General features: G+C 60.2%; 1 protein-coding gene across 3 annotated transcripts in view; it reads left to right on the forward strand.

Annotated features, from left to right (window-relative positions):
- The window catches only part of LOC116942551 (microtubule cross-linking factor 1-like), a 44,973-nt gene that overhangs the window by 12,231 nt on the left and 10,027 nt on the right, over nt 1-22,715 (forward strand). The window contains exons 4-21 of one of the 3 annotated variants that reach the window (XM_032954595.2): nt 5,122-5,190; nt 5,856-6,443; nt 6,768-6,973; nt 7,484-7,550; nt 7,947-8,096; nt 8,891-9,058; nt 9,389-9,898; nt 11,413-11,592; nt 12,163-12,288; nt 12,628-12,858; nt 13,154-13,303; nt 16,413-16,595; nt 17,588-17,857; nt 18,073-18,426; nt 18,778-18,839; nt 19,124-19,438; nt 19,638-21,147; nt 21,467-22,069. In XM_032954595.2, the coding sequence (XP_032810486.2) occupies nt 5,122-5,190; nt 5,856-6,443; nt 6,768-6,973; nt 7,484-7,550; nt 7,947-8,096; nt 8,891-9,058; nt 9,389-9,898; nt 11,413-11,592; nt 12,163-12,288; nt 12,628-12,858; nt 13,154-13,303; nt 16,413-16,595; nt 17,588-17,857; nt 18,073-18,426; nt 18,778-18,839; nt 19,124-19,438; nt 19,638-21,147; nt 21,467-22,069 (5,742 nt within the window). The remainder of the gene's footprint in view (nt 1-5,121; nt 5,191-5,855; nt 6,444-6,767; nt 6,974-7,483; nt 7,551-7,946; nt 8,097-8,890; nt 9,059-9,388; nt 9,899-11,412; nt 11,593-12,162; nt 12,289-12,627; nt 12,859-13,153; nt 13,304-16,412; nt 16,596-17,587; nt 17,858-18,072; nt 18,427-18,777; nt 18,840-19,123; nt 19,439-19,637; nt 21,148-21,466; nt 22,070-22,715) is intronic. The other 2 variants (XM_032954596.2, XM_032954597.2) reach the window with 2 other exon arrangements.

Genomic DNA, 22,715 nt, shown 5'->3' on the forward strand with positions numbered 1-22,715 from the left:
GGATAACTGACTGAGATGACTGGTAGATGCACCACTTGTGCATCCTACTGTGCCAACTTGCTGTATTTTAGCCACTTGGCGCTCCGTTCATTGCTGTGAGCGTCGCTCCTCCGCCCTTCGTTGTTGTTGGAGGGCGACTGCCTCCAACTGCCCAGTAGCATCCTTCACGAGCCTCCTTAATAGAGGCCGATCTTGACACCTCTGGTACCAGGCTTCAGCAAGTCCACTCAGCTCCACATTCTTCCATATCCCATCAGTCCATCTCTTCTCCAGCCCGTGACGTGCCCGTTTGGCCCCCTCTATCCGGCCAAACAGAAGCCGCTTCGGCATGCGGTAGTTGGGAATGCGGGCTCCATAACCCAGCTAGACGAACATACTTACACACTCACTCACACTCACAAACAAAGACAAAGATACCCCATATAGCCCATATAGCATTTTAAACACTGTTAAGGCCAGTGTTATTAGTGAGCACCTATGAAAGCCGGCACAACATACGAGGGGGTGGATGGCGAGCACCACGCCCGGCTGCCTTTGTCTCCCCGGTGTCGATGATTACTCACTGCACCAGGAACTCATTTGAGGCTGAGATGAACTAGGGGAGGCCCGGGACCGGTTCAGATATTCATCACCAATTCTGGCCTTAAGCAGGTAACCACCACACTTCCGCTCCCCAAATACAACCATAACCCCCACACACACACACAGCTACTGCAGTACAGACATTGGTCTAACACCCAAGTGCAGCAGGACCCTCCTTAAAATGAGCCACGAGTGAATGGACAAATGGCAAGATCGTGATCATTACTAATTAATATTAGCCTTTGTGTCAAAGGCCACTGTTATTAGCACACGCATACGTATTTGTACGTGTGTGTCTGTGTGTTATCACCACACACACACACGGATGCATCCGTGGATTCTCATCGCTCTGTGTTTTGTTCATTTTAGTAACTGGGGCGTGATTTTTGCAGCCGGTGCGATATCTCGACGGCCCCCATCCCTCCGTGCCTCCGCTCCTCCCCCCCTCTCTCCCCATCCCTGGAGCCAGTCGCTAGCGCGTCTCCCTCCCTCTCTCAGTCTTCCTCCTCACCCCCCACCCCACCCCCGGCTCTAAGCTTCGCACTTAGAGTCACCGCAACGTTAAGGGGGTAGAGTTGGCGGTGGGGTCCGGGGATAATTAAAGCCCTCAGCACGCTCCCCGCCGAGGGAGGCAGACCTGGCTGACCTTCTTGCGATTGCCCAACGAATACGTTCTAAGGTCGCACTCATTATGCACGCATGCACGTTGAACGTCTTTCGCACCGTGTCGCCGGCCATGTTAATCGGAGGTTAGCACAAAGTGGTCGTCACAAGTGAATCGCGATTCCTCGCTGATCTCGCCATCTAGAACAGGCCATCATCATCACCGCCAACTCCGCTGGGCATCCTCGCATCGGCTGCTGGCTGCTCGACATCGGACAAAGGCGGCGGTCATCGCATCGCCATCATCATCATCGCGCGTGTTTAGACGCGCTTCTGTGGCCGTCTGGAACGCTCTTCCTTCCATTATTAGGAATCCATTGGAGCTATGCACTTTTAAATAATCATCATCGTCTAGATTGACACACTCATTTCTTAGAGCTGTTTTTTTGTGTTTAGTTTGTCCTTTCCCCCACACGGTTGGCTACGTACGGTGCAAAAGAAGTTCGACACGCATACATTATCCGCGGGCCGACGAGAACCATCCCTACGTCAGCACCGCAGCACACAAGCGACCGCCGGCGATGAGCGTGCAATCTTCCCCACTGCTCACATCGTCAGCATCGTCATCAGCATTCTGTCAGCCGTGCTCAATCCACTGCTAGATGGCGGCTTCCTCCCGCGAGCCGTAGCCATGTCCCCGCGATGCAACGACGGATCCGCCCAGCACCTGCGCCACGAGCCGATTTCATCGCTCCGTCTCCCAACAGGGGACGTGTTGTCTCGGGCGCCTTGTTCTAGCCATATAAACATCGACTGAGCTAGAGTCTGGATATTTTGAACACAATAAAAAAATATAATGTAACAGTAATTCTCAACCCACTGCTGGACATGAAAGCATTCCCACGCCGTGTCGGTCGTCGGCGTTGTTTGACCATACTTCACCACGCCGGTCACTGCGGGTTGGTGCAGGCGGGGAGGCGTCGTGAGTTTATTTTGCGCTGTGAGTTTGGTGCTCGCCCCTCTCCCGTCTCCTCCTCCCCCTCCCGTCTCCATCCCTCTCGCTCGCCCTGTTTCCCCGGCAACGCGTCGCCATGGCGACCCGTCACCCTGGCTACCTGGGTAGCGGGGTGCGGATGACGATGTCCCCGTCGTAAATCACGGGACCGTGGGCGGAGCTGGGATGCCTTCCAATTACGCGACGCGAGGGAGTGAAAGGCGCCCCCAGGAAGCGGTCCACCGTGGGGAGATGGAGCGATCAGAGCAGCAGCAGCAGCAGCAGCTGGCGGGAAGGCGCTGGGCGGATTGCGACATCGCAAGAGGTGGCCAGCGCCTTGGAGGGGTCCATGTTCAGTAGCCAAGGGGGGGGGGGGTCCATGATCAGTAGCCAAGGGGGGGGGTCCATGTTCAGTAGCCAAGGGGGGGGGGTCCTTGTGCAGTAGCCAAGGGGGGGGGGTCCATGTTCAGTAGCCAAGGGGGGGGGGTCCATGTTCAGTAGCCAAGGGGGGGGGGTCCTTGTGCAGTAGCCAAGGTGGGGGGGGGGAGTCCAAGTGCAGTAGCCAAGGTGGGGAGGGGTCCATGTTCAGTCGCCAAGGGGGGTCCATGTTCAGTAGCCAAGGGGGTGTTGGGCAGCTGTCTCTCCACTGACGTTCCCACGCCTATGGGGGGGTTGGAGGCGGGGGGGGGGGGGTGTACCCCCTTCTGTCTCGGCAATGCCAGGGGGGTAGAGGGGATGGGAGCGGCGGCGAGGTGCAGGGCTCCCGCCCCGCTACCCCAGCCCCGCTGCTATTTGGAAGGTGGCGCGCGCGCCGGGTCGCCGGTGTCGGGTGCTCGACACCCACGGCGGGGGGAGGGGGGTAGGGGGAGGGGGTAGGGGGAGGGGTCGCCCACGTGGGTGATGTAACGTGATCACGCGCACAGACGTAGACTCGTCATGCCGATCGATCCACTGCTGGATGAGGGCCTCCAGACATCGAAGCGCGGTTGCTCCTGCCGCACCTTGAAATATATCGACCATACTTCACCAGGCTGGTCCGTGCGGGTTGGTGAAAGGCGGGAAGCAAAGACGTGCGAGCATTGACGTAGAGTAGAGCCGTGGATGTTGCTGCACTGCCGTCTGCTGCCCACCGCCAGCGGTGTCCAGCCTCAGAGGGGCTCAGCGTCCCGAGGAGGTGCCAGAAGATTTGGCGAACTTTGCTCACGGCCGATGGAACACGATTGATCGATTGAGAGCGATTCCTCCCGGTCACGATACGCGCAACGACCGCTCGCCCCCACCGCTCATCTGCGATTTGTGCAAAGTGCGCGCGAAGCAGAGACGCTCGCCGTGACATTCGCAGTTTCAGACGCGTGACGGCGTGACGCGATTCGAGGCGATATTCCACTGCGTAATCAAAACTCCGCCGGCGAATCGTGATTATGAATCGAATCGTCGCGCGAGTCCACGGGGGGGAGGGGGGGCAGAATGGCCACGTGACCGCTCCGAACTCACGCGCGTCACAAGGGGGCACGTGACGTCGAAGCACCGCGAGGGATGAATGAGCGGTGACGCGGCGCCCAGGGGCGGAGCCGCTTGACCGCGATGTTACAATCAGGGTGCGGTCTCCCTGCGCGTCTCCAAATAGATCCAGCTCACATTGATCCCCAAACAAGACCACTCTCCCTCCTCCTCCTCACCCACCCACCCACCTCCCCGTACCGCACCTCACCCTCTTCCTTATTCCCTCGCCTCCAATCCCTCAAATCCCCCTCCACCCACAACCATCTCCCTCCCAGCCCACCCAGCCCCCTCCCAGTCCACCCAGCCCTCTCTTCCGCCCCCTCCCATCCATCACTCTGCTCCCCTCTGTGCCCAATGCCGTCTCCATCCTTCCAATCCATCCCATCCATCTCCTCTCCGCTCGCCTTCTCCCATACTCCCCACTCCCACCTCCCCCCCCACTCCTAACGCAGCTCCCTCCCCCTTCTCCCCCTCCCCCCCTCGCCCGCGGGAGCCGCGAGTGGTGGTGGTGGCGCCCCTCCCGGGGGTATTCATAGCGCACGGGACACGTGGCTGGGACGGCGGCAGCAGCGGCAGCAGCAGCAGCGGGAGCGACCGCCGCATTAAAAATAAAAAGGAGGCGTGGCGGTGGCGGCCGTGTTGCAGTCACGCCCCGTGAAGCCGCCACCGCCGAGGGCCCGGGTTCGACTCCCGGTTTCGGCCCCAAGAGAAGCGTCGCGATCGCTGCCCGACGAATGTGGCCTGCGTTGAGAGCGACACACGAAGAGGATGGTGACGGGTGTACTTCCATGGTCCCAAGTCTGCTATGCTCCCATGCTTTATTACACAAAAACCCCCCCAGTGACTAGCGTGGTGAAGTATGGCCAAACAACTCCTTGACTGAAAACGGCGTTGGGAGGGAGGCCTTCATCCAGCAGTGGATTGACTCACGGCTGTATCTGTATAACCATGGTGTTATAAACACCCAGTGCTCAGCAATCGATTACTTAAACAATCTGTAAAGCCGGGTTCTATACTGTAGTGTCAAGACTTGTAGCCAGAGGGGAGAGGAATACTGAATGTGGTGTGCCACGTTCTGAAAAATATATATAAATATATATTAGCGTCACCGACAGCCGAGGCGAGCGAGACCCCGGCAGCAATTAGACCTTGCTCGAACGCCACTCATCAAGACAACGGTGAAAACTCGTCACCAAAGACAAAGGCCCCCTGTATAGCCTTTGCAGACTGTTGGGGCAAGTGGTGTCATCGACCACCTATAAGTTCGATCCCCACTCACGGCCAAAATCAGTGATGATTATATGAACCTGTCCTGGACCGCCCCAGCCTTCACAGCTGCGACTCGTTAACAGCACTAGCCCCAACAGGCTGTTCAAGGCTATACGGAGGCTCTTTGTCTTTGATCTTCGTTGCGTTTGTCCGTGCGTCGCGTGGTGCAGAATTCTGCGAGGAAGCGGGGCAGTCGTGAGCTGCACAGAGTGGCCGAGAAGAAGGGCGCGGGACAGCAGGTGAGCCACGCACCATGTCCACCAAGCCGCTCCACCACTCTCAACCACTCAGCCTTCGCCTCTAGCACACAGCCATCACCTCAACACAATCGACATGACCCACAGACTACCATAGAGACCCACAGACTCCCATAGAGACCCACAGACTACCATAGAGACCCACAGACTACCATAGAGACCCGCAGACTCCCATAGAGACCCACAGACTACCATAGAGACCCACAGACTACCATAGAGACACACAGACTCACATAAAGACACACAAACTCCTATAGAGACCCACAGACTCCCATAGAGACCCACAGACTCCCATAGAGACCCACAGACTCCCATAGAGACCCACAGACTCGCATAGAGACACACAGACTCCCATAGAGACACACAGACTCGCATAGAGACACACAGACTCGCATAGAGACACACAGACTCCCATAGAGACACACAGACTCCCATAGAGACCCACAGACTCACATAGAGACACACAGGCGTAAACTCAGTTGCGATTAATCCGGGTACCCAGGTGTAGCGAGTTGATGGCCTCAGTCCGGTCACCAAAGACTGCACGAAATATAAACCATCGCGTTAAATGTGGTTCTGCACTGACTGCTCTCTCGTGGCCTGCCCCTCCCCCCACACCCCCCACACTCACCCCCCCCGCCCCCCAGGAGGACAGCGCCGACCTGCGTTGCCAGCTCCAGTTCCTGCGCGAGGAAGCGGCGCTCATGCGCAAGAAGATGGTGCGAGTTGGCCGCGAGAAGGACCGCCTGGAGCACGACGTGGAGCGCTACAAGGCCACCTTCGGGGAGCTCGAAAGCCCCCCGCTGCCCCCGCTTCCCGCACCTCTGCCAGCGGCCCCCACCGCAACCACCGCCGCCTCCGGATCTGCGGGGAGTCTCTCCCTAAGGGGGGGTCCAGCTGCGGGCGCCACGGCGCCTGGCGCGGCGATGGGGGGCGCTCGGTGCGCGTCGACGGCGATGACGACGACGACGATGAAGACGACGCCGACGTCGGCGTCGACATCGGGGGCGACGTCCCCCTCGCTGCAGCCGGGGGGGCCAGGGGCCGGCCCGGCCCCCGGCGCGGGACCCCCGTGCGTGGAGGCGAGCGGGGTCCCGGGCTCGCGCGAGGCCGAGCTGAGGCTGAGGCTGCGGCTCGTGGAGGAGGAGGCCAACATTCTGGGGCGCAAGATCGTGGAGCTGGAGGTGGAGAACCGGGGCCTCAAGGCCGAGCTGGAGGAGGTCCGAGTGGGCCAGGTGAGACGGGGATTTCTGCTCCTGCTGCTGCTGCTGCCAGCATTGCGTCTTGCACTTCTGCGGCCGTCTGGAATGTTCTTCCTTCCGATATTAGGAAGCCACTGGAGCTATGCGCTTTGAAATGATCTAGATTGACAAATCCGCTTCTTTAAAACTACTTGTTGCGTTTAGTTTGTTTTCCTTCCCCAGCACATCTGATCATCACGGTTGGCCACGTACGGTGCGAGTGCAGTTCAACATACATACATACACCTCCCTCTCTCTCTCCCTCTCTCGCTCCCTCCTCCCTTCCACCCCTCCGCCTCCTCGCCCTCCTCCTCGCAGCTCCGCGACCGGAGCTCGGGCTGCCCGGCGTCGTCTCGGCCCGGCGCGTCCCCCCCGCTCTCGGACCCTGCCTCCTCCTCCTCGTCGGCCTCCTCCGACGAACTCCGCCGCCACCTCCAATTCGTGGAGGAGGAGGCGGAGCTCCTGCGGCGCTCCGTCGCCGAGATGGAGGAGCAGAACCTGGCGCTGACGTGCGAACTGGGCCGGTCCGTGCCGTCACCACTACCACCACCCCCACCCCCCCCCCTCTCTGTGCGTGGGGGCCTTTGGGAGAGGCGGGGGGTAATGATTAGCGCACTGCGCTACGAACCCGGCGATCCTAGCTCGACTCCCGCTCAAGGCCAACACAAGTGACGATTATCTTTCACACCTCCGATTAGCACGGTTGGCTACATGCGGTGTGAAGTGCATCATACATGCATCTGAACCGGTCCTGGGCTTCCCCTACGGTCGACTCAGCCTCAAATGAGTATCTGATGCGATATGCGCATATCGTCGCTTGGGAGACAAATGCGGTTGGGCGTGATGCTGGCCACCCACTCCCTCGTATGTCGTTGAATCCTTTATAGGTGCTCGCTTACAGCACTTGCCCCAACAGTCTGTGAAGGCTATACGGGGGATCTTTCTCTTTTGGGGGGAGGGTAGAGCCGGGTGATCAGCCGTGTTCCTATCTTCACAGGCGTCGCTCCTCCCATGCTGCGCCCACCTGTGCACAGGTACAAGCGAGAAGGAGCCGGGGGGTCACGTGGACGGGCCGCGTCGCTGATGGAGCAGCCCTCGACGGTGAGCGACTGTGGCTGGGGGGGGGGGGTCGGCACGTCTCGGGATTGACCATCACGGTCCCAGCACCAACGAGTCGCACCCTCATCCCGCACACGGGGGGTCCCGTCCGCCCATGAGGGGTCCCCCAGTCATACCCCCCCCCCCCCGCATGTAAACTCCACATTCACCTTGACCCCGGTAACCCCACTCCGTCTCCTCTCATCCCGACCCCTCTGCTCTCCTCCTCTCCCTTCCCATCTCATCCCTCGATTGTCTCCCCTCTCTTCCCCCCCCCTCATGTGCCACGCATCCCTCATCCCATCCATCACCCCTCCTCACCTCCACGTCCTCCCCTCATCCCCCTTCTCATCCCCCCTCCCCCCCGGTCCCTTCCTGCGCCCCTCCCTCGGTGCGTAGGGGGCTGAGGAGCGGCCGGGCGACCCCGCGGGCGACTCGCTGCGCCGGGAGTTGGTGAGCGCGCGCTGCCAGGTGGCGGAGCTGAGCGCCACGGTGACGCGGCTCCAGCGCGACAACCACACGCTCGCGCTCGCACAGGTGAGGGCGCAGGTGAGGGCGCAGGTGAGGGCGCAGGTGAGGGTGCAGGTGAGGGCGCAGGTGAGGGCGCAGGTGAGGGCGCAGGTGAGGGCACAGGTGAGGGTGCAGGTGAGGGTGCAGGTGAGGGCACAGGTGAGGGTGCAGGTGAGGGTGCAGGTGAGGGCACAGGTGAGGGTGCAGGTGAGGGTGCAGGTGAGGGTGCAGGTGAGGGCACAGGTGAGGGTGCAGGTGAGGGTGCAGGTGAGGGTGCAGGTGAGGGTGCAGGTGAGGGTGCAGGTGAGGGTGCAGGTGAGGGTGCAGGTGAGGGCGCAGGTGAGGGTGCAGGTGAGGGCGCAGGTGAGGGTGCAGGTGAGGGCACAGGTGAGGGTGCAGGTGAGGGTGCAGGTGAGGGCACAGGTGAGGGTGCAGGTGAGGGTGCAGGTGAGGGTGCAGGTAAGGGTGCAGGTGAGGGTGCAGGTGAGGGCACAGGTGAGGGCGCAGGTGAGGGTGCAGGTGAGGGTGCAGGTGAGGGTGCAGGTGAGGGCACCCACCAGGTGCTCACAGCCCGTGCTGGTGAACAAAGTGTCAACGTCGGAGCGATTTCCTGCTCACTCGAGCATTGAGAGCGGTTGCTACCTCCCGTTTACAACTCCGAAACAGTTGTGGAAATTCCACATTCCTATGACAGGGGTGAGTAGATCCATAGGACAACCACCGTTGCTTATCCGATCTATCATTTGCAATAGCCTGACATATAAGACAGGCCACATTTATAAATCATACATCGGATACCCCGTGCCTCACGCTGGCTCCATCTTCCCCCACAGAACTCCGGCGAGGGCCATGGAGATGCGGACCCTGGCGACGGGGATGCGGATGGGGACCCTGCGAGGGATCGACCCCCCCAGCACCGGAGGGAGGGGCCCGTGGGGGGTGAGAGTGGAGCCGAAGAGAGCTGCCCCTGGGAGAGTAAACCTAGCCTGGCACGCATCGAGGTGCGGTGGAGAGTTCGTCGCGTTCTATTGTCATCGTCAACCATCGTTCATCAACTACTATCCCTTATCATGATCGTTATCATAAATCATCTTTCGTTATCATCATCATCATCATCGGTAATGCATTGTTATGATCATTGCCATGCATAATCTCCACACAATATCCTTCAAGACCTGCATCATCATCATCATACACTACGATCCAAGATCATCATAAACTACCCATCATCATCATGCACCACCCATCACTGCGAAGGCCACTTTTCTAAAACGTCGACACGACGCCTCCGCGCCTCTCTCTGACCTCCCGACCGGCTGACCTCTCGCCAGGGCGCTGACCCCAAGCCGTCCGCGTGCCCCTCGGCGCTGCCGGGGCGAGCGCCGGGCTCGCTGCCCCCACTCGACGGGGGGGCGGCCCCCGCGCTGCCGCTGGACCCCGACACGCGGGCGGCGCTGCGGCGCGCCTCGGAGGTCCTCAAGGCGGCCGTGGACCGCTTCATCGAGGAGAGCGAGCGGGCCCCGGGGGCCGTAGCGCAGGGCGAGGCGCTGCAGGGCGCACGGCGCTCCATGCGCGTATTCCGGGAGGAGCTGTCCGGCTTCCTGGAGAAGGTGCGCGCCGCCGAGGGGCTCAGCGACTCCACGGGCGTCTCCTCCTGCTGCGGCCCCTGGCTCGCGCCTTCCTCGTCGGCCTCCTCCTCCTCCTCGCCGCAGCAGCAGCCGCAGCAGCAGCAGCAGCAGAGCGACTCGGGCCTGAGCCCCGTGTCGTGGAGAGACCCCGCCTCCGACCTCACCGGGGACACCCCCACCAGCACCTTCAGCGGAGACATCACCGAGCTGCAGGTAACCACAGCACCCCCAGAGAGCCCCGACAGAGCCCCACGCAGCTCCATGGGCCCCAGCATCTCCGTTGAGATTCCACATTCGTTAGTCCGTGAGCCAGGGCGGATGTCGCCGGACGCGAGCCTCCCGTTTCGGCTTCTCGCCGGTTGGCTACGTGCAGTGCAAAATAAGTTCAACGTACGAACAACTGGTGCTCTTCTGTCCTGCCGCACGAGAGGAGAAGCAAACATCGATACCAAACGGAAGCGCAGCCATTGCAGTTGTTGGGCCAATCAGAGTGGAGCCACTTTGATATCCCCACTCAATTTCACAGCGTTATCCCACACAAGCACCACTTTGTGATTGGCCACATTTCAAAATTCGGAAACCGCAGAGGTTGCGACACGCCAGGTGGCACCGCCGAGTAAGGGGCCTGCTCTGGGCCCGTGGACCGTGTGTGGAAAACCCATCCAGGGGTCTCGCTGTTGCGTCGGCTGAGCGCACACAGGGCACGATCACCACCGCATGCGCGTCGCATGACCCACAAGGAGGTTCATTTTCTACCTCATTTTGTTTGTCCTCCCTCGTTTTTCTCCTCCTCAACCTCTTCATGCGCACACACGCACACACGCACACAGCCCCTCCTGCTGTTGCTGCTGCTTCCCCTCCTGCTGCTTATAGCGATCGCCTCCATCCCACTCGCCACCTTTTTTAAGTTGCTCTTCCTTTTCTTCGTTATCTTAGCCGCACTGTGACGGAATCGAGCGAGAGAGAGGGAGAGAGATGGAGAGAGAGATAGCGACAGACAGTGTGAGAGAGTGTGAAGATAGTGTGTGTGTAAAAAAAAAATACTTTAAAAACAAAATAATAAAGCAGATATCTACGAACTAAAAACGTAGACTCCCAGCGTGTCTCCACGTATCCATCTCTGCACAACCCATCGGCCCCATGCCCTTCTGGGAGCGCATCATTTCAGCGGTGTTGATTCAGTCTAAGCAAATCTCTGAAACCTTTTTAAACCAAGCCTCTTCGCTCATAAGGGCGCGCTGACCACCATCGTTACACCGCTGCTGCTGCTGCCACAGCGGCGATGTGACGATGGTGGTCAGCGCGCTGGAATTACAATCCCCGATTCCGTCTCCACCGCCTCTGTCCACCCGGCAATGTGAATGGGTCGCTGAGCAGGTCGTGTGTGGTGTGGTGAAGCGTGGGTACGTCCACGGCTTCCGAGACGTCCGAGCAGCGTGGAAGAGTAGGCCAAGGAGCCCGTAGAGAGGCACTTGAGGTCCCTTTAGCCTCTATACTTCTCATTAGAATTCCCGGAACTCGACTTACACTCGTATATAATCCTTTTTTTCGTCTAATTCTCAAAACATCTCTTCCTTTCACGTTACTTTCACATCACCATCATCATCATTATCGTTATCATTATTTACTATTCACCTTCCCATTTGTGTTATGCATGTCCTCCACGGACAAACTTATAATTTATTTTGTTTATTTTCAATTTCTGTTGGGCTCCCGTGACGGCGCAGAGCGACTCGCAGAGAACGCCGCTCGCTCCGTGTCGCCATGACGACGCCGCCGCCGTAGCCATGGCGACGGCGGGAAGAGGAGGACCAGGAGGAGGAGAGGCCGGGGCCGCCACCGTGGCGCGCGGGGCCCCGCATCAGCTGGGCGCCAACGCCGACACGCGCACCCTCATCGCCAGCGAGGTATTGGCCAATGGATGACCTGGGCGGGGGGGGGGGGTGCTCGTTGGGTTATGGGGGCGATTAACCTCCCCCCCTTGAGACCCAAAAATGGGTTTTTATTTGATAATTAATCATTAATGTTTTATCTAATTCAAAGTTTGGGATTCCGGAACTGCCCCCGAGACTGACCGTATCGTCTCCCCGACCACCCCGCTACCTCCGAATCACCACCCTGCCCACCTACCCCCCTCCCTTGGGAAGTTTCTAGCTCCGCCTCTGGGCTGATGCTGCTGTAGCCATCATGGCACAGGGAGAACACGGGGTGTGATGCTGGGGAGAGATAGAGCTGATGGGTCCTGTGTGCCCCGCCCCACCCCACCCTGCTCCACCTCGCCCCACCCCACCCTGCTCCACCCCACACCACTCCACCCCACCCCACACCACTCCACCCCACCCCACACCACCCCACCCCACCCCACACCACTCCACCCCACCCCACCCCACACCACTCCACCCCACCCCACACCACCCCACCCCACCCCACACCACTCCACTCCACCCCACACCACCCCACCCCACCCCGCCCCACAGCTGCGAGAGTCTCAGGAGGTGCTGGCCGAGGCCAAGGACACCATTCGGCTGCTGCAGTCACAGCTGGAGGAGGAGCGAGTGCTGCGCCACGAGGAGGCCGAGAGACACGCGGCCAGGGTCGCGCGGGTACGCGGTCCGAGGCACCCTGCACTGCGCGCCCTGTACACATGGGCTGTGCACCATGCACCCTGCGCTCTGCACCCTGCGCTCTGCACCATGCACCCAGCACCCTGCGCTACAAAGCCAGCACCTAGCATCCTGCACCCTGTCCTATAAACCCCGCTCTTTGAAATTAGAGCCCTGCACTATAAACCCTGCAAGTACGGCATGCACCCTTGAACCTACTGCGCGCGCACTAACCGCTGCATCTCTCACCGTGCCCTCGAAAAACCCCACGAAAATGTACCCACCCCCACCCACCCACGCACCCCCCACGCCCCTCCCCTCGCCGCCCCCCCTGCGCAGGCGAGCGAGGAGCACCACCGCGCGATGCTGCGCCGCGACTTCGAGCTGCAGAGCGCCGAGCTGGGGCTCCGCATGGAGCGGCGCGAGGCGGTGAGCACCGCGGCGTCGCTGGCGCGGGAGCTGCGTCGCCTGCAGGGCCTCAGCTTCCACGCCTTCGCCGAGCTGCGGCGACTACTCCGACGCTGCCGCGACGGCGGAGAGCAGCGGCCCCAGGCGGCCGCCGCCTCGCTGGTACGCCGGGGTGCAGGGTGCCGAGCGTCGAGTTCGCCCAATGTCATCGACGAGCGATAATTGATCTGAAACGGTCCTGGTGCGGTGCGTAAAATATATAGAATTCCCTGGGGAGACAAAGGCGGCCGGGCGTTGTGCTGGCCACCCACAGCCCCGTGTGCTGCGCTAACCTCGCTTGCAGAAATTGCCGCAGGAGTCGGGGTGATATTTGTCTTTGCTTTGTTGAGTTCAGAGGCGGTCAAGCGGTGGGTTTGCGAGCGCTCGCCTGTGACTTGACACACGTGCCACCCCGCAGGGTGCGGAGCTGGGAGCCGAGATGGGCGCCTCCTCCGTCACCTCCACCTCTTCCTCCACCTCGTCGTGCGCCCACGACGAGGAGCTGTGGCTGGACACGCTTTTGTCAGCGCGAGCGCAGGGAGAGGTGCCCAGTGACGATGGGACGCTGGTGAGCACGAGAACTGCCATCCTGATTTTACCCAGTGACTTGATGTGAGTTGTTTATAACATTTTAAATTTGGTCCAGCACACATAGCCTACTCTTTTTTTGAATAACGTCGGGTGACCCTTTGGGTCTCTCTGTGTGTTTAAGGGTCCATGTGTGAGTCTATGAGTCTCTGTGTGAGTCTAAGGGTGTTTGAGTAGTGGGTCTATGAGTCTCTGTGTGAGTCTAAGGGTGTTTGAGTAGTGAGTCTATGAGTCTCTGTGTGAGTCTAAGGGTCTTTGAGTAGTGAGTCTATTAGTCTCTGTGTGAGTCTAAGGGTGTTTGAGTAGTGAGTCTATAGGTCTCTGTGTGAGTCTAAGGGTGTTTGAGTAGTGAGTCTATGGGTCTCTGTGTGAGTCTAAGGGTGTTTGAGTAGTGAGTCTATTGGTCTGTGTGTGAGTCTAAGGGTGTTTGAGTAGTGAGTCTATGAGTCTCTGTGTGAGTCTAAGGGTGTTTGAGTAGTGAGTCAATGGGTCTCTGTGTGAGTCTAAAGGTGTTTGAGTAGTGAGTCTATGAGTCTTTGTGTGAGTCTAAGGGTGTTTGAGTAGTGAGTCTATGGGTCTTTGTGTGAGTCTAAGGGTGTTTGAGTAAGTGAGTCTATGAGTCTCTGTGTGAGTCTAAGGGTGTTTGAGTAGTGAGTCTATGGGTCTGTGTGAGTCTATGGGTCTCTGTGTGAGTCTAAGGGTGTTTGAGTAGTGAGTCTATGAGTCTCTGTGTGAGTCTAAGTGTGTTTGAGTAGTGAGTCTATGGGTCTCTGTGTGAGTCTAAGGGTGTTTGAGTAGTGAGTCTATGGGTCTCTGTGTGAGTCTAAGGGTGTTTGAGTAGTGAGTCTATGGGTCTTTGTGTGAGTCTAAGGGTGTTTGAGAAGTGAGTCTATGAGTCTCTGTGTGAGTCTAAGGGTGTTTGAGTAGTGGGTCTATGAGTCTCTGTGTGAGTCTAAGGGTGTTTGAGTAGTGAGTCTATGAGTCTCTGTGTGAGTCTAAGGGTCTTTGAGTAGTGAGTCTATTAGTCTCTGTGTGAGTCTAAGGGTGTTTGAGTAGTGAGTCTATAGGTCTCTGTGTGAGTCTAAGGGTGTTTGAGTAGTGAGTCTATGGGTCTCTGTGTGAGTCTAAGGGTGTTTGAGTAGTGAGTCTATTGGTCTGTGTGTGAGTCTAAGGGTGTTTGAGTAGTGAGTCTATGAGTCTCTGTGTGAGTCTAAGGGTGTTTGAGTAGTGAGTCAATGGGTCTCTGTGTGAGTCTAAAGGTGTTTGAGTAGTGAGTCTATGAGTCTTTGTGTGAGTCTAAGGGTGTTTGAGTAGTGAGTCTATGGGTCTTTGTGTGAGTCTAAGGGTGTTTGAGTAAGTGAGTCTATGAGTCTCTGTGTGAGTCTAAGGGTGTTTGAGTAGTGAGTCTATGGGTCTGTGTGAGTCTATGGGTCTCTGTGTGAGTCTAAGGGTGTTTGAGTAGTGAGTCTATGAGTCTCTGTGTGAGTCTAAGTGTGTTTGAGTAGTGAGTCTATGGGTCTCTGTGTGAGTCTAAGGGTGTTTGAGTAGTGAGTCTATGGGTCTCTGTGTGAGTCTAAGGGTGTTTGAGTAGTGAGTCTATGGGTCTTTGTGTGAGTCTAAGGGTGTTTGAGAAGTGAGTCTATGAGTCTCTGTGTGAGTCTAAGGGTGTTTGAGTAGTGAGTCTATGGGTCTGTGTGAGTCTATGGGTCTCTGTGTGAGTCTAAGGGTGTTTGAGTAGTGAGTCTATTGGTCTGTGTGTGAGTCTAAGGGTGTTTGAGTAGTGAGTCTATGAGTCTTTGTGTGAGTCTAAGGGTGTTTGAGTAGTGAGTCTATTGGTCTGTGTGTGAGTCTAAGGGTGTTTGAGTAAGTGAGTCTATGAGTCTCTGTGTGAGTCTAAGGGTGTTTGAGTAGTGAGTCTATGGGTCTGTGTGAGTCTATGGGTCTCTGTGTGAGTCTAAGGGTGTTTGAGTAGTGAGTCTATGAGTCTCTGTGTGAGTCTAAGTGTGTTTGAGTAGTGAGTCTATGGGTCTCTGTGTGAGTCTAAGGGTGTTTGAGTAGTGAGTCTATGGGTCTCTGTGTGAGTCTAAGGGTGTTTGAGTAGTGAGTCTATGGGTCTTTGTGTGAGTCTAAGGGTGTTTGAGAAGTGAGTCTATGAGTCTCTGTGTGAGTCTAAGGGTGTTTGAGTAGTGAGCCTATGGGTCTGTGTGAGTCTATGGGTCTCTGTGTGAGTCTAAGGGTGTTTGAGTAGTGAGTCGATGGGTCTCTGTGTGAGTCTAAGGGTGTTTGAGTAGTGAGTCTATGGGTCTCTGTGTGAGTCTAAGGGTGTTTGAGTAGTGAGTCTATGAGTCTCTGTGTGAGTCTAAGGATGTTTGAGTAGTGAGTCTATTAGTCTCTGTGTGAGTCTAAGGGTGTTTGAGTAGTGAGTCTATGGGTCTCTGTGTGAGTCTAAGGGTGTTTGAGTAGTGAGTCTATGGGTCTCTGTGTGAGTCTAAGGGTGTTTGAGTAGTGAGTCTATGAGTCTCTGTGTGAGTCTAAGGGTGTTTGAGTAGTGAGTCTATGGGTCTCTATGTGAGTCTAAGGGTGTTTGAGAAGTGAGTCTATGAGTCTCTGTGTGAGTCTAAGGGTGTTTGAGTAGTGAGTCTATGGGTCTGTGTGAGTCTATGGGTCTCTGTGTGAGTCCAAGGGTGTTTGAGTAGTGAGTCTATGAGTCTCTGTGTGAGTCTATGGGTCTCTGTGTGAGTCTAAGGGTGTTTGAGTAGTGAGTCGATGGGTCTCTGTGTGAGTCTAAGGGTGTTTGAGTAGTGAGTCTATGGGTCTCTGTGTGAGTCTAAGGGTGTTTGAGTAGTGAGTCTTTGAGTCTCTGTGTGAGTCTAAGGGTGTTTGAGTAGTGAGTCTATGGGTCTCTGTGTGAGTCTATGGGTCTCTGTGTGAGTCGAAGGAAAGGAAGGAATGGAAGGGAATGCGGGGAGGCTATTGCCCAGCAGTGGGAAACTAACGGCTGACAGCAGCAACACCAACAGCAACAACAACAGCAGCAGCGTGCGCGCAGTATTAACGAGGGTGGCCGCCGGGCTCCCCGCGCGTGGCAGGAGGGCGGCGTGAGCTCCGACCCCGGCGCCGGCGTCGTCCGGGAGCTGCGCGCCGCGCTGGGCGCCGTGCGGGACGAAGTGCGGGCGGAGGAGGCGCGGCGGCGCGGCCTCGCGCAGCGCTACGCACGCGAGCACGCCGCCTGGGAGGTCGAGCGCTCCGAGCTGCGCGCGCACGTCGCTCAGGTGCGTGTGCGTGTGTGTACGTGTGTGTGTGTACGTGTGTGTGTACGTGTGCGTGCGTGTGTGTACGTGTGTGTGTACGTGTGCGTGTGTGTGTGTGTACGTGTGTGTGTGTACGTGTGTGTGTGTACGTGTGTGTGTGTACGTGTGCGTGCGTGTGTGTGTGTACGTGTGTGTACGTGTGTACGTGTGTGTGTACGCGTGTGTGTGTGTACGTGTGTACGTGTGTACGCGTGTGTGTGCGTGTACGCGTGTGTGTGTGTGTGTGTACGCGTGTGTGTGTGTACGTGTGTGTGTGTGTACGTGTGTGTGTGTACGTGTGTGTGTGTACGTGTGTGTGTGTACGCGTGTGTGTGTGTGTACGCGTGTGTGTGTGTACGCGTGTGTGTGTGTACGTTTGTGTGTGTGTGTACGTGTGTGTGTGTACATGTGTACGTGTGTGTACGTGTGTACGCATGCACGTGTGTACGTGCGTGTGTACGTGTGTACGTGTGTACGCGTGTGTGTACGTGTACGCATGTACGTGTATACGTGTGTACGTGTGTGTGTGTACGCGTGTTAGTGTGTACACGTGTTAGTGTGTACGTGTGTGTGTGTACGCGTGTGTGTGTGTATGAGTGTGTATGCGTGTGAGTGTTTACGTCTTTACGTGTGTACGTATTGGCGTGTGTGTATGTATGTACGCGTGTGTTTGTGCGTGCGAGTGTGTGTACGTGTGCACATCGCACAGGTGTGTGCGTGTACGTGCGTGCGCGTGTGTGTACGTGTGTACGTGTTTACGTGTGTTGTGCACGTGTGTTGCGCATGGACCCCGAAACATTTTGAATTCATTTCTCGAGAACTGCTTCTTCTGCTTGTTGTTGTGTCCCTCCGGCGCACCTGCGATGAGCACGGTTGGCTACGTACGGTGCGAAAGAGGTTCACCATACAGATGGTGACTCTAATCAACATCCCTTCACCTCCCCACCATCTGCTCCCCCCGCCCCCCACCCCAGCTGGAGTCTCGCCTCGGCCCTCCCGCGTCTCAGCGCGGCCCTGCGGGACCGGGCGAGGCGGCGGGCCAGGAGGGCGCGGCTCCGAGGGAGCGCGAGGAGCAGCGGCGCGTGCTCGCCGAGCTCCACGTGGCCGCGCTGGAGCTGCGGCGCCGGCTCCAGGCGGGCGAGCGCCACTGGGGGCGCGAGCGCCTCGAGCTGCTGCGGAGGTTCGGCCGCGAGCGCCGCGGCCGGGAGGCGCAGCTCAGGGCGACGCGGTGCGCCGTCGGGCAGGTGACGGGGGACGGGAGGCGTGGCGGGGCGGGGGTGCGGGGGTGAATGCGAGGACGCGGAGTGAATGAGCGAACGGGAGGAGGCGAGGTGTGAGGGAGGTCGAGTCCCGCTTGGTAATAATTAGACCGCTCGTTCTTCCGCTGACCAACGCCTGACCAGCCAATGAATTGTTGATAATCGGGGCTGCGATAATAATAATATTACATTTTTCCTAGCTGCAGAAGAGCGGAAAGACGGTCGCCGTGGAGGGAGGAGAGGTGGGAGCCCCGGTGCCGCCGAGGGTCCCGTCGGGGGTCTCCGGTATGCGGAGCAGCCCCGTGCTCACGAGGAACCGCTCACTGGACGACTCGCTGTGGCACGGCCCGGTGGGCGACTCGAGCAGAGCGCCGGCACCCATTTGGTCCCTCGCCCACCACCACCACCAGCAGCAGCAGCAGCAGCAGCATCAGCAGATCTCCCGATTTCTCGATGCTCTGACCCTCGACCTCCACCCGTGGCCGGAAGGGCGACGCAAGTCCTGCACCATCTCCCGCGGCAGGACGCTCGTGCGGAGCGACGCTCGCGGGGAGGTGAGGGCGGCGGGGGGCGGGGGGAGGGAGCGGGGGGAGGGAGCGCACTCGTAAGGTTTAAGAGCACGATGATGACACCCAGCACGGAGGCACAACTCCCATTATCTTAGGCTGAGAGCATTGCACACACAATGTGATGCCCAGAACCGTTTGCGATTTTGTAAACACAAGAGCAGAAAAACGGGAATTGGCCAAACATCCCAATGCAGGACCGTCCCGAAAATGGATCTCGAGACTCGTATAGTGAGTCTATCGAGAACAGGTTAAGGATGTTATTATTGTTATTATTACTGTTGGCATATGGAATGTGTTCGTCATAATATCGCCTGAAACTTTCTTGCCACCCTGAAGGCTGATGCTGAGAAGATGATGGGAGAGGTCAACTTCCCACTCGACAAAGGCACGCTGCAGCGGTGAGCGATGCCCTCATCATCATCATCATCCCAATCACACCACCTGCACCACCACCAGAGGGTAGCGTGGGGGGGGCACGGTCGGAGTGGTGGAGGGGTCGGTTCCGACATGCGACACTTGTGAACGCAACGTGACTCGCCTTGACCACGGCAAATCACCCGACCCGGGGATCAGGCGCGGCAACATCGCCCCTCTACTGCGACAGACTGGCAGGACACCCTCCTCCTGAAATAGAAGCGGAACAATGACAACAAGAACGATACAATTAACGTCCTCCCCGCAGGGCGTGCTCCGTCTCCTCCATGGCGGAGTTCGAGGCGATGATGGAGAGCGCACGCTCTCCGTTCCGCTCCGAGCGCCGCCGCTGCGCCCTCGCCAGCGGGGGCAGCTCGCCGGCGCTCAGCCCCGACGAGCCCCCCCCGCGCTCCCCCGGCGAGCCCCCCCCAGCCCCGGGCGAGGGGCGCCGCCTGCCGCGCCCGTCCTCGCTGCCCGCCGCGCGGGACTGGTGCCTCGGCGCGACGGCGCCCACCGGCGTCGCCGTCGCCGCCGCCGCCGCCGCCGCGCCGCCGCCGCTCGTCGGTGCCAAACTGCTGTCCAGGTGAGAGGCCCGGCGTCCGTTCGTCAGCCACGGTCAAGGCACGGCAGCCGGAACCGACGCAATCAATTGCCCAAGCTCTGCGGTCCTATATTGGGATGTTTGACCAATTCGATTCGCGTTTAATCGACGGCGACGACGCGTGAAATGCGTCACATCTCCCGCCCCTCCCCCCCTCGTCTCCCGACCGCGCGCCACCCAGGTTCTCCGTCTCCGAGCTGTACCGCGACTCCGAGTGGGGCCGCTACTTCCACGGCTGCCGCCTCGTGGCCCGGGAGGAGGAGGAGGAGGGGGCGGCGTCGTTCCTGGCCGCGTCGGGGGCGGCGGACGGCGCCTCCCCGTGCCCGAGCGCCGACTCGGCCTGGAACCTGAGCGACGAGATGAAAGAAGCGGCCAACACGGGGCCCTTCCTGCTGCGCGCCACCTCCCCCACCTCCGCCGCCGCGTCGCCGCCCGTCGCTCCGTCCCCTCCAGCCGAGCGGGCGAGCCGCGACGCGTCCTGCCAGGCCGGCTGTCGGGCCAGCGCCAGCGCCGCCACCCAGACGGTCGCCATCGCGACCGCCGCCGCCGCGCTGGAGGCCGGCATCCGTAGCCCCTTCCACCGCGCGGTCGTGCGGCCCTGCTGCGGGTCCGGCAACGGCCACACTCCGGTCTCGTCGCCGGCTCGCACCCCGCGCAAGGCCGGCGGCGGCGGCGCCGCGGCCGCGGCCGGCAAGTTTGAGCGCGCGTGCTGCTCGCCCAAGTTGGGGTCCCCCCGGACCCCGCGAAAATTCGCCGCGGCAGGGCCCCCCGGCGCGGCCCCCGGCTGCGCCGAGTGCCACGGCGCCGGCCGGGCTCTGCACGACCCCGCGTCGCCGCGCGCGGAGCCGCGCTGCCGGAGCCGGCACGCGGACGCGTGCTGCTCGCCGCGCCCCGGCACCCACCGCCACCGGCACCACGGCGAGGCGGCGCAGGCGTCGCCGCAGCGGGCGCCGCGCCACGACCCGCGCTCGCCGCGCCTCGACCCGCACCACCCGCACCACCGGCCCGGCTCCAGGGCCGAGCAGACGGTGGCGTCGCCGCGACTCCACCACCACCACCACCACCAGGACGGCGGCGGCGGCGGGCGCCACTGCGGCTGGCGCCAGGAGCCGTCCGCGGCGACGCCGACGCCGGGCCCCAGGCCTTCCTACGAGCCGGCGTCTCCCCGGCCGGCGCTGTCCGCCGCCGGGGGGTGCTGCAGGGGCGGGGGGGAAGGGGCGGCGGCGGCGTCGCCGGCTTCCCCGCGGGGGGGCCGCCAGCAGCAGCAGCAGCAGCAGGGGAGCGAGTCGGCATGGGCTCGCTCCACCACGACCCGCGACAGCCCCGTGCACCACCCGCCCCCAGTGGCGCTGGCGGGCGACGCGGGGCCCCACGCCTTCTCCAGCCTCTTCAGCTTCATCGACCACACGCCCACACTGCTCGACACCGTCAAGCGGCTCGGCATGGGCATCCTCAAACCCTCCAGCCGGGCGCAGGTCCCGCAGGTCGCACAGCAGGGGTCCGCTACCCAGCAGGGGTCCGCTACTCAGCAGGGGTCCGCTACTCAGCAGGGGTCCGCTACTCAGCAGGGGTCCGCTACTCAGCAGGGGTCCGCTACTCAGCAGGGGTCCGCTACTCAGCAGGGGTCCGCTACTCAGCAGGGTGGCGAGGCCCTGAGCGCGACGGAGCGGCGAGCGGAGGCGTTACCGCAGGTTGGTCGTTTGCACGGCGGTTCGATGAATTGTCGCGACTCCGAGTCGCGGTCCGCTTAGTCGTGCGGGTCGTCTGACCGTACGCACGTCGCCGCGCCGGCGAAGGCGGCCGCGTTAGAGGGGGCGCGAGCGATCGAACACGAAGAAGGCAGCCGATTGTCACCGTGAGTCGATCGGTCGACCTCATCGTCCCCGTCCCCTCCACCGGCCCGGCTCTCGAGACAACGCCCGGGCGCTCGTTCCACGCGCAGCGGCGCTCGCGATCAGGGACCGGCGACCCCTGACCCCCGCCCATTCCCCCCCCCCCTTCTGTCCACAGAACCCCCAGCAGACGCCGTCACCCCGGAGCCCCCTGCGAGTGGAGACTTGGGGTGAGAAACTTGAGGGGGGCACCAGCCCCAGCCGGGGGACCCAGCGCCCCAGCAGACTGGAGGTCGCGGGACCCTACAGGGCAGAGCAGCAGCAGCAGCAGGAGCGGCACTACCATCAACAACAGCTACAGCAGCAGCAGCAGCGGCAACAACACTACCAGCAACAGCTACAGCAACACCAGCAGGAGCAGCAGCACTATCACCACCAACAGCAGCTGGAGCACCAACAGCAACACCAGCAACATCAACAGCAACATCAACAGCAGCACCAGCAACATCATGAACATCATCATCATCAACAGCAGCATCAACTGCAGCATCATCATCAACAGCAGCATCAACAACATCAGCAGCAGCATCACCAGCAGCAGCAACAGCATGAACTTAATCAGCAACAGCAGCAGCAGCAACAGCAGCAACAGTATGAACTTCATCATCATCAACATCATCATCAGCAGCAGCAGCACCCGCTGTGCGTGACGCGCAGTGAGTGTGCGAGTCCCAGCAGAGGACCCCCCGCCAGTCCCGCCCGAGCGCCCGGCTCTGCCGAGGTACGACGGCGGTCGAGCGTCGCCAGCGACCTCGCCGCGCGGCGGAGTTGAGTAGTCAAAGCGCATCGCGGCCACAACCGCATCGCGACCACAACCGCATCGCGACCACAACCGCATCGCGGCCACAACCGCATCGCGACCACAACCGCATCGCGACCACAACCGCATCGCGACCACAACCGCATCGCGGCCACAACCGCATCGCGACCACAACCGCATCGCGACCACAACCGCATCGCGACCACAACCGCATCCGCTGTTGCCGCTGCCGCCGCTGCTGCGCGGGCAGCGGCGGCGGCGGCAACAACTCAATGGACGCGTTCGCCAAAGCGGGAGGTGGTGTTTTGACGAACGCGTCCAGTTGGTTTTGTTCGGCGGGGGAGAGCCGTGCCATTGGCCGCTTCGGCCTGCAGACGCGATGCGGAGGGGAGGCGCGCGTAACGATCTCTCCACCCGTCGATTGGAAATTACGTTGGGCCGACGTTGGCGTGTGGTTGTAAACGTCGGCCCAACGTTGAGCCAACGTTAGCCCAACGTTCCGTGCTTGCCGGGCAGACGCCCGTCCGCTTCTGGCAGCGTGACCCCCGGTTCCCCGCGCCGTCTCACGGTCTCCCCGGGCCGCGCGGCCGCATGCCGTGCCGTGTGT

This window comes from Petromyzon marinus, chromosome 15, assembly GCF_048934315.1.
Source record: "Petromyzon marinus isolate PM22_M1 ecotype Great Lakes invasive population chromosome 15, UKy_Petmar_22M1.pri1.0, whole genome shotgun sequence".
NCBI lineage: Eukaryota > Metazoa > Chordata > Hyperoartia > Petromyzontiformes > Petromyzontidae > Petromyzon > Petromyzon marinus.